This window comes from Bubalus kerabau, chromosome 3 (assembly GCF_029407905.1).
Source record: "Bubalus kerabau isolate K-KA32 ecotype Philippines breed swamp buffalo chromosome 3, PCC_UOA_SB_1v2, whole genome shotgun sequence".
In the NCBI taxonomy this organism is placed as follows: Eukaryota; Metazoa; Chordata; class Mammalia; order Artiodactyla; family Bovidae; genus Bubalus; species Bubalus kerabau.
The window spans coordinates 176,281,779-176,298,194 of NC_073626.1; the positions used below are offsets into that span (position 1 = coordinate 176,281,779).

A 16,416-nucleotide genomic window follows, 5' to 3' on the forward strand; every position below is an offset into this window, starting at 1 on the left:
GGCCCAAGGGTTATGCAAATTAATGTAGATGTATGCTAATAAGGCCTCTTCAAGGCCTGTTGTTCTTATGGAGCTGCCGGCTCAGAGGTATAGGGGGATAGATCTGCCCAAAAGGGCCTGAGGAGCCCCCAACTGGGGATAGGTCAGCAGTCACTGGGATGAAGGGATGGGGTTGCCATGGAGACAGAGGCCAAGCCCCAGCCACTGCCTCAGGATAGTCCAGGACTGGCCAGATCAGCCCACTGAGACAGTCCAGGGCCTCTCTAACAGCTCTAAGTGTGGTCTCCAAGGGCTAATTATGTGGAAGGTAGTGACCAGCTGCTCCCTGGCTCCTCCAGGCCCGGATGAGGGAGGGGGCTGGGCCACAGCGGGTGGGTATGAGGACAGACAGATGGCAGTCTGGGGGCTTGGAGGCTGGGGAGCTGTCCTGAGGAAGAGGGTGCAGCACTGGGGCGGGAAAGGTTACCCCTTGAGAGCAGAAGGCGCGGGGTTGTAGGGGTGAGTATCCCAGTCTCCAAGAACCATGTGGTGGGATTCTGTAAGGGCTCCGCCCCAGCAGACATTTGCGGAATCAGCTCTTCTGTGTGACCCTGGGTAAGCCCCTTGGCTTCCCTGAGCCTCAGTTTCCTCATCTATCAGTAGAGGTCAGATTAAGAGATGTGACCTGGGACTTCCCAACTGGTCCAGTGGTTAGGACTCCGCACTGGCCTGCAAGCCATTTGGCACAGCCAAAAAAAAATAGTGATGTGACTCGAGTATGAGGGGCAGTATACAGTAGGTACTCAATAAGTGGCTGTACAATTCTAAGACCCATTGGGAGAGGTTAGTTTAGGTGGGGGCTTTCTTTGTATTTTGTTTTGTTTTTTTGTCCTCGCTGCCCAGCTTGTGGGATCTTAGTTCCCTAGTCAGGGATTGAACCTGGGCCCTCGGCTGTGAAAGCGCAGAGTCCTAACCCCTGGACCACCAGTGAATAGTTTTCTTGTGGGAAAGAGCTTCTTCTCTTCTTGCCCCCTCTGGCTTCCCTTGCTCCCTGGCCTGGGCCAGGTGTTCTGGTACCTGTCCTGAGGAGGGGAAGGTTTCTCATCCAGGGAGGAAAGGAACTGGGCCCTGTGGACTCAACACTGAGCTGTCAGCACTAAGCCCACAAAAGACACTCGAGAACTGTTGGCAGAATGAATGAATGAGCAGATGTGAAGTGCTCAGAACAGTGCCTGGCTCTAGTTGGAGGTTAATAGACATCAGATATTACTTCTCTGCCCATGGGAGGCTGGGCTGGGGGGCTCACCAGAGCAGAGCAGATTCTGTCCCCACTTCTGCTCTGTCCCTTCATATCACCTTGGCTGTCTGGAGAGATGTCTGGCAGGTAGGAAGAGCAGGGGAGATAGAGATAAGAACTCAGATCTTAGCTCTGCCACATCCTGCCTGAGACACTTGCAGAGACTCAAGAAGACCGCTCTGAGCCTGCTGTGTAAGAGGGGAACATTCATATCAAGGTGGCCACACTAGGGCTCTGGGGAGAGGGCTGCTGGCACCTGGAGAAGGGGTGGTGATGGGTCTGAGTATAGTCAGGCAAGGGGAGGCAGGGCTGTGATGACCCAGGCAGAACCTAGAGAGACAGGTTGTACCAGGGACTGGCAAAACCAGAGGTCCCAGGATCCCAAGGCCAGTCCCCCTGCAGGCAGGTAGGCTTCAGCAACAGCAGGCCTAGATAGTAACCTGGAGCTGGAGTGGCCCCCATAGTGCAGAAGAGAACACTGAGGCTCAGAGGAGTTTTGCCCTTGGTCCCAAAGCACGTTCCCATCACAGGAGATCTCAGATCCTGAGCCACCCAGGTGCTCTCCACATAGTCTTGTGATGAATCAACATCTTACATTTTCTCTTAACTTTTAAAAAAAATGTAGCTTTGTTGTAAAACATCTCAGAAATCCAAAAGTGTTGTGTATTTAAAAGTAAAAGTCTCCCGTTTCCCGCTCCCTAGGGAGAACTTCTCATAACCATTTGTTGTATGTTTCCCTGGCTCTCTACAGTCACACACATCTTGTATCTGTCTTCTTTTTTTTTTTAAACATAAATGGAATCATATTGTTCTGCAGCTCTTTTTTTTTTTTTCTTTTCACTTAACAGTGATAGCCTTGGACATTTTCCAGGAGGATCCAGGCTGGGCCAGAGAGAGGCAGAAGGGCTGCAAGAGCCCTGGCAAAGAAAGGGAGAGAGAGAGTGTGTGTGGCGGGTAGGAGGAATTCCCCACAAGTCACTACACACAGTGGGTGGGAAACCAGGCAGAGCAGCCTCCATCCTCGGCTCCCAGAGGACTGTGGCATCTGGTCTCTAGGCTTGACTTCTCTGCGGTCAAAGCCACGCTAGCTTGCTTATCACCATATACCCCGCATTGTGCCTGGCACATAGTAGGTGCTCAAGAAATGCTTGTCGGATGAATTGAGTCCCTTTTAGGCCCATCTTCCCTGACCTTGCCAGAGACTACCTAGTCTCCGTTGACTGTACTCTTTTTAATCTCTTGCTGGGTGTTTATTTTGACTCATGCTCAAATGGCTATGGATGCCAGATGGACCCTAGAGAGGGGGTCCATCCCTGAGCTCTGAGACAGAGCTCAGAGAAAGAGAGAAGACCCTCCCCTTAGACAAGTCACTGCCCTTCTCTGCTGTCAGTCTGCTCCCCTCTCTAATGAGGGCTTGGACCAGCGGGTCTCCAGGGGTCCTTCCAGCTCTGCCATCTGTGGCTTCAGCCCCACTACCTCATTTCACGGATGAGGAGCTGAGTCGACTTTAATTTTGTCAGCTGCCTCAGAAATCCATTGGGAAAAGAGGGGCTTGAGTTTGGGGATGCATCTCAGGCTGCTGCCATGTCCTAAGCACCAACTGTGTGCCAGGCACCCGCTCTAGAGCTTCACATGCACTGTCCGGAACCCTCAGGGCATTTTCCCAGTAGGCAAACAGCCTGGCTCAGAAAGGGGGAGTAACTTGCCCAAGGCCACACAGCGAGTCAGGGACTGATCTGGGAGTGGAGCTCTGATCTGCCTAGAGCCCCCAGTGGTGAGCTCCTCCCGCCTCAGCATTTCTGTGAACTAAAGCCAGTAAAGGAAAAAAATTAATAATGTGAAGTCAGTAAAGGAGACCAGGTTGAACCAAACTGTTCTCCAGAAACTTCAGGGTCCCCTGCCTCATTGTTTCCCCAGACAATCTGACTTCTGTATCTAAGTCCCCTGGTGACATGGCTAGAATTTGGGGCAAAAAGTGATTGACTTGAAGAACTGGCTGGCAAGGGCTTGGGCACATGAGGCTTCTGATGGGGTTCTGTGGCCCCAGGCTTAGCCCTCTCCCCCAGCTAGTTTCCTGGGGCTGGGGTGGGCCCATCTGCATTATTCATTCTTCACCCCTCAACCCCCAGCCCCCCACCTGGTGTTGGGCTCCTGGGGTTGGCGTCTAGACAGACAAGAGCATCCTACTGAGAACAGAGGCAGCCCTGACTCGGGTCTGAAGGTTCCCATGGCAACTGCATCCCCTTCAGCTGGCAGCTACCCGATAAATAAATAATCAGGGATGGGGGTGGGGAGCTCAAGGCCGGGGGAGGGGCAGCAGGGGAGCCTGGTGGAGGCTTCACTCTGGAAAGAGGTGTGGGTTAGGCTTGAAGTGGCCTGGGGGCTGGTATTGCAATCAGCCAGGTGAGAGGGTAGAGGGAGGAATATGGCCAGATGTGAGAGATTCAGAAGATCAGAGAGCCGGGACTTGATGACAGGCTGGGCATGCAGGTGAGCAAGAGACTAGGACCTAAAGCTTAACTTCCTAGCTCATGCAGCTGGACACCTCATGGGGCCCACATCCCAGGCAATGGACCAGGTTTGGGGGTATTAAGTTCATAATGAACCATCCAATGGGTACTTGGTTATAAAGGGGCTGGAGGCTTAAAGGACTGAAGCTGGCAGGAGGTCGGGGCACGCATTTGCTGGGACACATGGAGTATGAAGAGAGGATGGGCTGCACCGCAGTCAGGCCTGAGAAGTGGAGGATATATGTGCCAGGCATGGCTCTCGCCGCTGGAAATGCAGCAGTGAACATCCCCACTCTCGTGGAATTTGCTGTCTAATGCAGGAGACGGTAAATAAGGAGTAAGTAGTATGTTAGTCGGTGAAAAGTACCACGGAAAAATAATTAAGTGGTGAAGGGTGGGAGGAGCCGGGAGTTCTGCAACAGAATATAATTTTACATGGTGCTGACTCTCCTCAAGATGAGATGAGGGAGGTTCTGTGAAACATACCCATTTTGTTGGTGAGGAAACTGAGGTACAGGGAGATTCAGTGACTTGCCCAGAGTTGTAGAAAAACCAGTGGCACCAGGGTTCTAACCCAGCTCTGCTCCTAATTTCCCAGACCAAGTTGTTATAGCAGGTGGGTGGGGGAGTGAGTGGAAGGAAGGATGTGAAGACCTTTAATCAACTTTGGATGTGAGAACCTTGGGATAGATAAGGCATTAACTGGAGAGGAAAAGGGGTTGTTGTTTTTTTTTAATAGAAGAGTCTTGAGCATGTTTAGGAGCCAGAGGGAAGGATCCCGGGCAGGGGAAGAAGTTGAGTTTACAAGAGAAGAGATTGTGGATGACATGGGCTCCTGAGAAGGTAGAGAACACAGTTCGGAGTGCAGGAGGAGGCATTGGCCTTGGGTGGGAGGAGGGATGGAGCCTCAAGTGTAGGAGATGGGGGTGAAGGAGACCAGGTCTTCACCCAGAGCAGGGGTGAAGGACACCCAGTAGGTGGAGGACGGCGAGAAGACCTGAATATCATCAGGGAGAGTGATTTCCCGGGGAGCCTCTTGGATTTGATCATTCCAGATCTCCAGGGGCCCCAGTCTGCCCCGGGGAGTGACTCTGCAGCAATGCTTGGCTGCTTTTCAAGAACTAAGAAAACTATTAATTGGGTTTATCCAGGAGTGGGCTTTCCCTGACATTCGTGATGAAAAGGCAGAGGAGTGTGCAAGTCTGGGTTGCAGGTGAAGCTGATGGTGAAGTGAGGGGTCCCGTGATCCCAGCAGGCTGACTTGGGATGTGAAGTGGGGAATGGAAGCAAGGAGAGGGCTGGGGAGCTGGCACCCTGGGCTGGGCTCGTCATCATGAAGGCTATTGGAAAGAAGCTGGGGTGGTCCGAGAGGGGCTCAGGAATCGCTGACTTTGGAAAGCGTGGCAGTTACAGATGGTGACCCAGCCCAAGAGGTGGCTGTGGACAAGGAAGAATGGAAGCCTGGGTCGTGGGAGAGGACTTAAGAGGCTGAGAGATTGGGGTACTGGAGGGGGTGCCTCCACCCGATGTTAGAGTCAACCAGGGTGATGCAGGGATCGAGGAATCATCTTCAAGGAATGGACCTGACCTGGAGTGGATGATGAAGCCAGCTATGGATGAGGGTGGGACAGCCACAGGGCTCCCACCTTTGTGCCCGAGGAACAGGAGATGAGAGAAGAGAAACAGAGTCACTGAAAAGACTCCAGAGAAGCAGGGTCCTTGGGTGCAATGTGTAGCAGGTGGGGGACCCCTTAGAAAAGGCACTGAGGCCAGAGAGACACTCGCTGGTGTGGAAGGGCTCGTGAAAGGGGGCCGGGGGTGGGGGGGTGGTCTGGGTCAGGAAGCGGCACAGAGGGGCATTCAGATCAAGGGCAGAGAGGACTGACCGACGGGCAGAAAAGTGGGACTTACTCTGTGGGTGTTGACAGATCCAGAGAGGGCTGTGGGGCTGAGGGGTCTGGATTTCTTCTGTCCTTCTGGGACTAGTTACCACTCATCCTGCTTGTCTGGGGTCCTGAGTGACCTGTGAGTTGGCTGGCCCAGAGGCCATAGAGATTACCCTAGGCTCTCTGGGCTGCATGGACGACAGAGTGACTCAAGCATATTTTGTGCTTTAGAAAAAGCACTCCACAGAGGTGGTCGGCAGCCTCCCTCTGCCAGGAAATCTGGCAGGAGCTGCAGCACTTGCCCACAGAAGCCTCGTGCCAGCTCATGGAGGAGAGAGACCCAAGAAGCCCGCTTGCTCCGGCCTGTAGGCTGACCAGGTCAAAATTTCCCCAAAGTCCTTCTTTCCCTCTCACTGTATGTGCACTTGAACTTTTTGCAAAGGGATAGGTTGCTGTTGTCCCCACACAAGTCCTCTGATCAAAGGAAAAAGGACACTCCAAGGCCAGTTATGATTTACACCCACTGCAGTCTTCAGACTAGTGTTTCTAAGCTGGTGGAACCAGATAGGGGAGATACTCCTCCTGTTTTTTGTTCTTATCTTTACTTGTTAATTAGCTGCATATCAGTGCTGGGGAAGCAGGAGTTCTGGAGTAATAACAGCTTTAGAATTGGGATTATATATAAGCTATGGAATCTCAGTTAAAATATTTATTTATTTACGTTGATCTCTGCACTCACCTTCGGCAGAAGAGGCAGTATCGTTCAGGCCTGGGTTATCACGCTGATCACAATGGTTTGTAACTGTCCAGTTTTCTATCCATCTCCCCGCCTAGGCTCTGAGTTCCCAAAGGGCAGGGACTGCAACATATTCACTTCAGCATCCCAGCATCAGCACAGGGCCTGACACAGACTAAACGTTCTGTGAATAAATAAATGATGGACCCTGGATGGATGAGGGCATGTCAGATGTCGGAGGGATAAATAAAAGGATGTGGATGGGGTTTTGATGAATGAGTGGGTGAGTGTTGGATGGGAGGCTGCAAGGATGGCTCAGAGTGACAAGAACAGCTAGTGTTCCATATTCAGTGGAAAGAGAGGTCCCTCTGGGCCAGGCAGGAAGTCTTGCTAGGGAAGGAGAAAATTGTGCTATATTTTGAAAAATGAGGAGGACTTGGGTATAGGAAAAGGGAAATGATAGTGGAACCTCAACTGTTATTTCAGCTGCTTGGGGGAAGAAACTGACCCAGAATAAAGAATTGAGTTGAGCCAAATCCTAGCAGCCTTCAAAGCCCAACTAAGAAGCTTTGACTGTTAGGTCTTCTATTAATTAACTACCTTATATTAAGTCTAATAGTTTATGTGATGTCTCCATATCCTCACAACTTCCTAGGGGAATTCCTATCTTCCCCATTTATAATTAAAGAAATAGTCTTAGAGAGGGGAATTAACTTGTCCTGAGTCACACAGCAAGCTGCAGTTTGAACCCGAGTTGACTGCTGCTCACTCCATCAGTGAGGGCCCTGAGAACACAAGGGTTTTGAGCAAGGGCCAGGGTGGGGGTGGGGGTGATGTCAGGTTTAGGCAGTTGTGTCCAGGCAGGGTGTCTCCCCAGCTACACTGTGAGCCTGGGCAACTCTGTCGCAACCTCATTTCCAGGATCCCATGCCAGCTGAGTCTAGAGCACCCATCCGGACCTCAAACCACCAGGGCTCCCCAGGGCCTCACAGAGTCAAGGTAGAAAGGAGAACAGACTTGGGGCAGGAGCTTTGGGTTCAGGCCATTGAATTCAAGACCAGAAGGGCCCTTAGATTATTTAGTCTGGCAGCGTCTGTGTAAAGAGGAGCCCAAGACCCACAGAGAAGGTAGCTTGCCCAAGTAAACCAGGAGTCAGTGTTAGAACCTCAACCAGAAACCACATGTCTAAACTCCCAAGCCAGTGCCAACTGGGAAAGGTGGCGTGTTGGTGCCAAAATGGGACAGAAGGCAGAGAAAGGCAGGGTGTCTGCCTGGCTCTGCCACCAACCTGCTGTGTGACCTTGGGCAAGTCACTTCCTCTCTCTGGGCCTCATCGTTGCTTTCCTCTGAGCTAATGATCTCAGCGGTGCCTTTCTGCCAAGAAGTATCCAATGAGAGATGAACTTGGAAAGCTCTTTGCAACCTGCAGAGCCCTGGGAGGGGAGTCACCAGCGAGAGGCAGGCTGGTGCCAGGTCAGTGGATGCCAGGGTTGGGCCTCTGCCCAAGCTTTACCATCTGTGTGGTACCATCACCTTCACCCCCTCCTGCCTCCTGGCCAGGAAAAAGCCTTCTGGGACCTTATTTTATTAGGATCATCTCTCCCTACCTAGACAGACTCTCTTCTCTCTCCTTCTATGTAGGCAGGATTCTTGGGTATAAGTGACAGAAATCAGTACAAGGAGGGAGAATTCGCTTAGTCGTGGCTGGATCCTCAGACCCAAAACAAGGTCTCCCAGACCCTCCCCTTGCGTGTTCACTCTTCTTTCCTCACTCTCTGCCCCTTAGCTCTGGCTTCCTCCTCAAGCAGGCTGTCCCCTGCGTGGTGGCAAAGACAGTCCCCAGGAGCTCTCAGCTGACACTATACCCATCCAGGTATCTTGGCGGACAGGCAGCATCTCTGTCCTGATCCCCCAGCAAATATCCAGGCAACTCTCAGGGGCAGAGCGCAGAGAGAGTGCCCATCCATGAGCAGATCACTGTGTGCTGCTTATTTACTTCGACTTGGGTCCTGAGCCCACCACAGAAATCAGTACACATGGACTGAGGGTCTGGGAGGCAGTTTCCAAAACAAAGAGATACATTCTGTCAACAGAAGAAGGGATATGGGACGGTCAATAAGCATTGGTATCCTTGGGACCTTTGTTTCTAAGTGTATCAGCTGAAAGGTTGAATCAGGGGCTACTGGAAAGGGACTGTTGATCGAGTCCTATATCAGTTACCTCCTGCTGCATAACAAATCCCTCCAAAATGTAGTGGTGCAAACACAACCATTTTAGGGAGTTCCCTGGCAGTCCAGTGGTTAGGACTCAGGGCTTTGACTGCCATGGGCCCAGGTTCAACCCCTGATTCGGGGAACTAAGATCACACAAGCTGCATGATGTGGCTGAAAATTTAAAAACAGTAATAAAAACAAAAAATAAAACAACCGCTTGATTTAGCTCACGATTCTGTGAGTCAGCTGGAGCTTCTTTGGTCCAGGGACATGTCTTTGGTCTGTTGGTGGGTTGGCTAGCATCTGAGTGATCTAGGATGGCCTCACTCGTGTGCATTGGTGTGGCTGTCGGCTGGGGTGCCTTGGTTCTTTTCCCCATACCCTCTTGTCCTCCTGAAAGTGAGCTTGAGATCTTTCAAAAGTTGTTTTCTGTGTTATCAGTGTAAAAAGTGGGCAAGCTCCAATGCACCAGCGTTCTTCAAGCTTTTTCACCTGCTTCCTCTTGGCTCACATCTCATTGAATGAAGCAAGTCATGTGACCGAACACAAGCATCAGTATGGGAAGGCACTGCCAAGGAGCACAAAGTTAGTGTGGAAGCAGGAGGAGAAAAAGGAAGGCAAATCCCTTTCTCTGCAGCCCATGGATCCCCTGGGCCAGGACAACCTCCAGAGAGGGGTCCTTAAAAGAGGAAACTCAGTCCTACCGGCTTCCCTGGGTCCTCCAGAGCCATGGCTCATCCCTAGACCAGTGCTAGGGGTAGCCAGTCTGAATCCTGATTCCACTGAGACCCACCCCCCTGGGAAGCTGCAGGTGCCAGGCGGGGAGGCTTCTTGGCAGGGAGGACGGTGTTCTGAACCCTGGCTCCCGTCTCCCATTAGCCCACCCCAAAGTGATCACCAGGGCTCCATCCCTCTCTCATCCTCACCAATTCGTCCTCACCTCCCAGTATCCCCTTGGGTACTCCAGGCTGGGGTGACCTTGAGACGTGTGTGCAGTCAGGTCATGGTGCCTCATCACCCTGGTAACTGGTGTCCCCTGCTCCACAAGGTTGAGGAGGAGTCCCCGTCTTCCTCCTTTAGGGAGTGACGTGGCCTCAGCCTGCTCTTTCCCACAGGTGGCTGCGCTGGAGCGGCAGATCTTTGACTTCCTGGGCTACCAGTGGGCTCCGATCCTAGCCAACTTCCTGCACATCATGGCAGTTATCCTGGGCATCTTTGGCACCGTGCAGTACCGCTCCCGGTACCTCATTCTGGTATGGCTCACTCAGCCCCTCCCCAAACCAACTCCCTCTTTCTCATCCCCATCCATTCCCACCTCATTCTCCAGCCAGAGCTGCCCCCCAACCCCGGGCACCTAGACCCCTGCCTGAGTCTTGGCTCCAGCCTGGCTGGTGATATCCAAATCCCAGTGCTTCTTTGCTCAGTGGAGACAAGATTAGTACTTTCCTAAAGAATTTTCTACGGAAAAGTCCAACTATTAACCAGATGCATCACTGAGCGAGTGCTTCCCATGTGCCAGAGCTCCCTGATAGCTCAGTTGGTAAAGAATCTGCCTGCAATGCAGGAGACCCCGGTTTGATTTCTGGGTTGGGAAGATCCCCTGGAGAAGGGATAGGCTACCCACTCCAGTATTGTGTCCTAGAGAATTCCGTGGACAGTCCATGGGGTCGCAAAGAGTCCGCCACGACTGAGTGGCTTTCACTTTCATACTTCACTTTCCCATGTGCCAGGCACATGCCAAGAGTTTCACTAGCTTTACTTACCTTTACGACAGCCCTGCGAGGTGTATCTTACTGTCTCCATTTTCCAGATGAGGAAATGAGGCTCAGAAAGGTGACGAGGACTCCTTGAGTCACACAGCTAATAAGTGGCAGGGTTACAGCATCGCTGCCAGAGCGAAGGCTTCTGCCGCATCCCCACGCGGCCCCAGTAGGTCCCTGTGAGGGATGCACTTGGTCTGGTCTGGTTTCTCAAGTTGCTTCAGGAAGGCTTGGCTCTTGTCCCTTGATGTTTATCAAGCATGTGGTCTAGAGAGACTCGTGTGATTCTGAGGCCAGTGCCTCCTGCGCCCAATCCCAGGAGTAAACTGTGTCCCTGGCTCCCTCCACCTACGTCCTCTTTCTAAGCCCTGGTCCTTGAAGATCAAACTCCTGTTTTCAGCTGGTCTCATCCTCGTCTGCTGCTCTTCCGCAGTGACCCATTCACACACCTCTTTTGAGGGAAAAGGCTCTTTGGTAGGTTCATAAATGAACCTTCATAAATGCCTGACGCCTCAAATACTGATGACATGTAATTTCATGCCCCTCCCACCCCCGAGCCCACTCACCCTCATTCTAGGCTGAGTTTCCCCACCTCCAACAGGCTCAGTTCCAGAAGCCAGGTGAACAGGGTCCTTCCAAAGCTCTCCCTCACCTAAGAGGACTCTTCTCTCCAGTCCTCAGGAATGCCCCAGGCACCTCTGTAAACAGCACTGTCTGCCAGGAGGCTGCCATTAGAATCACAGGCGTAGGATTTGGGTGGAAATCATCCAGCTCCTTGGGCTTCCCAGGTGGCTCAGTGGTCAAAAAACCCAACTGCTAATGCAGAATCTGTAAGAGATATGGGTTCGATCCCTGGGTTGGGAAAATCCCCTGGAGGAGGAAATGGCAACCCACTCCAGTACTCTTGAAAAATCCCATGGACAGAGAAGCCTGGCAGGCTACAGTCCATGGGGTCACAAAAGAGTCGGACACGACTTAGCAACTAAACAACAGCAACCGCGAGCTCCTCTCTAGTTCTTGGCCATGCGCAGGATGCCGTCTGGTGTCTCTGTTCTCTACAGAGTGGATAGGACTACCTACCAGAGGACTTGGGTTTGCATGACAGCCCTACCTCTTCCTAGCTGTGTGATCTTGGAAAACGTAAACCTCTTCTCTGAGCCTTAGCTTAGCTTTAAAGAGAAAGACGGCGCTTTCCCTGCAGGGCTCTCGTAAGGGAGCCTGGTTGTAAGATGATTTATACACTGAGAAGTGCTCTCTGAGTGAGGCACTGTCATAGTTTCCCTGCAGAGGTCTCTTTAGTCCATTGACCCGCCCCCTCCCCACTCCCCCAGGCCCTGCCCTGACCCCCCCCTCTGCTTTCCCCAGTATGCAGCCTGGCTGGTGCTCTGGGTTGGCTGGAATGCTTTTATCATCTGCTTCTATTTGGAGGTTGGACAGCTGTCCCAGGTAAGCCTCGGGCCTGGCATTGTCAGAGGGCAAAGCCTGGCATCCCCTGCCCCGAGGGCTCCTGTGGTGTGGGTCTGGGGTGTCATCTCCTAAAGAGAACACTCTTTACACATTGGAGTAATCTGTGCTCCCCCTCCACCCCCACATTTTCATTTCTGGCCTCCTCTGTACTTCTCAAAAACAAATGATGAAGCTGAAGGGCAGTCTGAATGAAGATGGGTTGGGGTTCCAGTTGATCACAGTCTCAGAAGAAACCATCAATATGTCATGACCCAGAAGACTTCTCTTAGGCTTCACACATGTTCAGTGCAAAAGAAGTGAAAATGCAACATGCTTTGTATGGCTTAGACCGTGAAGATTTGAGCCCAATTCTGATCAATATTTTTCAGATGAGAAAGAGACTAGGTAGTAGAGTCTGTTCTGGGAAAACTGAACAGACCATGTCACATGGAGAACTGTTGAAGAAAGTGGGAGTATTTAACTTGGAGAAGAACAAATCCAGAGGGCACAACTCCTAGTTTTAGATAGAAAGGAGGCGAAATACATGAATGAGAGCACTTGGCTTCGTACTTTGCTAGATTTAAATCCCAGCTCAAACATTTCCTAGCTGTGTGACCTTGGGCAGGTGGCTTACCCTCTCTGAGCATCAGTTTCCTCATCTAGTAAGTGCAGTTAATAGAAACTCCAATTTCATGTGGTTGCGGAGGGAGATCGCACATCTCAGTGCTTGGCACCCAGTCGGTATGCAGTGAATATTTGTTAATGGACCATATGAGTGAATGGATTGGGAAACACAGATGCATACGTGGGTGAGAACTGATTAGTCAGCCCCTTCTCCATTTCAAGAGGAAACCAAGGACTAAAGAGAGGAGAGGTTTGCCCAGGGTCACACACAGGGAGCAGTGGAGAGGTTGAATGAGCTGTGAAGGTCTGTATTGGAGATTTCACTAACAGCTGGAAAAGGGGAACCGGTCACCATTAATATCCTTTCCCGCCCTGAAATTCTGAGGTTCCTGTGGGGCTGTAGCAGCCCGGTATGATCATCTAGCGCCACCTACTGGCCACACGTAGACTTGCAGATACAGACCATACCTTTCACAAATCAAGCCAGGAAGGGAAGCTGTTATAACCCAGGTGTGAAGTAGACATTTATATAAGGTCTCCTGGAACCTGGGAAGGATCTTCACCCTCCCCCCAGCTCAGTATCCTAGGCCCCTCTGCCCCTAGGACCGGGACTTCATCATGACCTTCAACACATCCCTGCACCGCTCCTGGTGGATGGAGAACGGGCCAGGCTGCCTGGTGACACCTGTCCTGAACTCCCGCCTGGCCCTGGAGGACCACCATGTCATCTCAGTCACCGGCTGCCTGCTCGACTACCCCTACATTGAAGCACTTAGCAGTGCCCTGCAGATCTTCTTGGCTGTGAGTTTCTGTCCCCCTGCCCATCCCAGCCCTGCCCTTGGCACTAACACACACACAGTTACATAACCCTCTTTCCTCTTAACAAGCCAGTAAGATTTCGCCCAGGTCCAACTGGAGAAACAAAGAGGTAAAATAATCACTTGTTCAAAGTCACACCCAGAACGGAGAACAGAACCAAGTGTATTAAGTTTAAGGCACAGTCATTAAACTTGGGAAGTTGTTATGGGTTTGCCTTCCTCTCAGCACATTTGGCCCCTCCAGCCAGGGTGGGCAGGGCCAGGCAGGGGGTGAAGAAAGAGCTTCCCACTCCTCCCTCTCTTTCTGATGCGCTGTGTCCTCCCCCAGCTGTTCGGCTTCGTGTTCGCCTGCTACGTGAGCAAAGTATTCCTGGAAGAGGAGGACAGCTGTGAGTCCGGAACCCCTAGGGAAGTGGGGAACCCCATGTCGTCAGCACCCTGGACAGGGGCCCGAGCGGGAGGGAGCCCTGGGTCAGTTAAGGGGTCCCTGAGACTAGGCTGGGTGGGGATCTGCATAGCCGGCCCATTCTGGATAAGGACCAGATGTCCAGGTGCCCAAGCCAAGGCACTGCCCCACTACCCGCCCCTTAGGCCCCATCCTGTCCCCTCGGAGGGGTCCACGGCCTCACTCCAGTCAAGCACCACCCATTCCCAGTTCTTCCCACTACAGCCCCTCGGAAGGTCTTGCCTCCCTGCTCGCTCCCTCACTCCCACCCCACAGCCTTCTGCCTTACACAACAGCCCTCCGCATCTACGCTCCAGCTCTCTATCTCAGGCCTTGGCCCATCCCTCGGGATGTTACAGCAAAGCTCAACCCCGCAGGCCCTGTACCCTATGTGGTCTCAGATTCCTCCCTTTCAAGACCCAGCCTCTCATCACCTCGCCTATCCACAGGACCATCTCTCTAACCACGTGCCATCTCCCCTTCCGCAGTCGATTTCATCGGCGGTTTTGACTCCTACGGATACCAGGCGCCCCAGAAGACGTCGCATTTACAACTGCAGCCTCTGTACACGTGGGTCATGGCGCGGAGCCGTGTCGGGTGGAGGGACCCCGGCATTAGTGTAGGAGAAAGAAGGGGAGGGGGGAGCGGAGAGGGCAGGCGGATCTCTCCGCCTCCCTATTCAGTGGTCCGCTTCCCTAATTGGTTTTTGTTTCTTGCAGGTCTGGGTAGCGTTTGCCCCACGCCCACCGCCGCGGCTAGACTGACCGCCGCTGCCGCGAGCTCTGGCCAAAATGGCAGGCGCGCCCCCTGGCGGCTCCCTGACTGACTGCAGCCTGAGCCGGCTGGATCTGGGTCTGAAGCGGACTTGGACTTGGCCCTGAGCAGCCTGGACTTGAGGGGTGGGGCGGGGAGCAGGGTGTGGCGGGGAGAATCGCGGGGTTTGTATTTTTTTTTTTTTTTTAATCTCAGCCTTGACGTGTGCGGGAGACCCCCCCGCCCTTCTCCAGCCTCCCCTTTCTCCCTTCTTCCCCCAGCATCCTGTCCCCTGTCCAGAGGGAAAGGGCAGGAGAGACCCACACACCCCATCTCCCCACATTTATTCACCAGCCCTGGGGAAAGTTCCCCCGAACCATGAAGAGGAGGAGTCCTGGGTTCTAATCGCAGCTCCATCACTAACTCTGTGTGACATCTGGCAAAGCCCTTGTCTTCTCTGGGCCTTAGCTTCTCACCTCAAATAATTAAAATAATCCCTTAGTAAATGGAGCTCTTCCTAGCCTTTTCATTTGACTCTCAATTCTCTGGACTATACTGGGGTTTTGCTATAATCCCCATTTTGCAGATATGGAAACTGAGTCCCAGAGATGTAAAGTGATTTGCTTGAGGTCACACAGCTGGGCTTTTGGTGGAGGCAGGCCTTGAATACAGTATATCATCTGTAGTTTCAGGCTCTAAAACCCAGTGTCCAGTTTCTGAATTCCATTTCCAAGCCCCCTTCCAACTTGGACACTCTAGAACCCATATGGCATACACCACTCTCACATACCACCGCCACCACTTGCCAACGCCTCTCTTAAAGCAATATACCCGTTCTCTTGTTGGGCACGGGATGGACAGATCCCAGAGCCCTGAATTCCGCCTGACCTACAGGGAAGCCTTCTTAGACTCGGCCTCTGCCCACCCTTGGCAAAGCTTTCGAGCTTTCTCTAGCAAAGGGGGGACACAACCCCATTGCCCCACTCCCTCCCAGGTCCCTGAGGCTGCTGCACCCATGACCCCTCACCCCCTCAGCAACTTTGCCAACCTCTAAGGACACCATCCACTTCATCTGATGAAAGACCAGTGGTTCCAGCATGGAAAAGGACTCATCTGTGCTGCCTGGCCACCAGTGTTGAAAGATCACCAGCGTTCATGATCGTTTTGGTGTCCAGAAGCAACTTCTAACAACCCCAGAAGTTGTTCCGGAGAGGCAGAGTGGGGGAGGGATGCCACTGGGAAGAGGGGTCTGGAGGGCCAGCACTCTTCCTTAAGAGCAAGTCGACGTAAGGGCTCAGTCTCCTCACCTCCCTCCTCAGACACCTCTGAGGACCCTGCATCCTGTGTGCTGGCTGGTGAATCCGAGGGCAGGAGGATTGGGCCTCAGCTTCCAGTTTGTGAAACAGGAGTGGCCCTGGCTTAGGGAGGGTGGGAGGCCCGGGGGAACCAGGTGGAAGTATGGATGGTCGTACACCTGAGCCCCTCCATGGTGACCATTCCTCACTCTCCACATGCTGATCTGCCATCCCCTCCTGTCTAAGGCCAAAATATCCTGAACTCGGACCCCACCCCAACATCTAGTGTGCAGGTCTATGCTGAAGAGCCAACCCTGGGCATTTCTCTGGTCACTGCGGGACCTGAGATCAGCCCTGACCAGCTACAGGTGCAGCTCAAGAGTGTGATGGTTCCCTCCAGCCTGGCTGCTGCTCTGCCCCTGGGCCAACTCCTGCCTCCAGCCCTCTCCTCCCACCCCCAGCCAGCTGTCATCTCACCCCGAACCCCTTTTCTACTCAGCAGGTTTAGCCACTGGTGCTTTGAAGCCTTTTGTTTTTATAAGATGGTTTTTTTTTCCCAAGGAGACCAGGTTTTCGTCTCACTGGGAACTTGCAAGGCAGGGAGTGTTGCCCTGGTTTCTGTGCAGGTGGGTTGATTAAAGACTGTGTTTTCTC

At 52.7% G+C, this 16,416-nt stretch overlaps 1 protein-coding gene across 4 annotated transcripts in view; it reads left to right on the plus strand.

Annotated features, from left to right (window-relative positions):
• NKAIN1 (sodium/potassium transporting ATPase interacting 1) overlaps positions 1-16,416 on the plus strand; it is a 46,253-nt gene extending 29,837 nt beyond the window's left edge. The window contains exons 1-7 of one of the 4 annotated variants that reach the window (XM_055573872.1): positions 3,847-4,112; positions 9,737-9,874; positions 11,747-11,827; positions 13,055-13,252; positions 13,598-13,658; positions 14,203-14,284; positions 14,434-16,416. In XM_055573872.1, the coding sequence (XP_055429847.1) occupies positions 4,101-4,112; positions 9,737-9,874; positions 11,747-11,827; positions 13,055-13,252; positions 13,598-13,658; positions 14,203-14,284; positions 14,434-14,443 (582 nt within the window). In that variant the 5' untranslated portion in view covers positions 3,847-4,100 and the 3' untranslated portion in view covers positions 14,444-16,416. Of the gene's footprint in view, positions 1-3,846; positions 4,124-4,431; positions 4,630-9,736; positions 9,875-11,746; positions 11,828-13,054; positions 13,253-13,597; positions 13,659-14,202; positions 14,285-14,433 lie in introns of those variants that run through there. The other 3 variants (XM_055573873.1, XM_055573871.1, XM_055573870.1) reach the window with 3 other exon arrangements.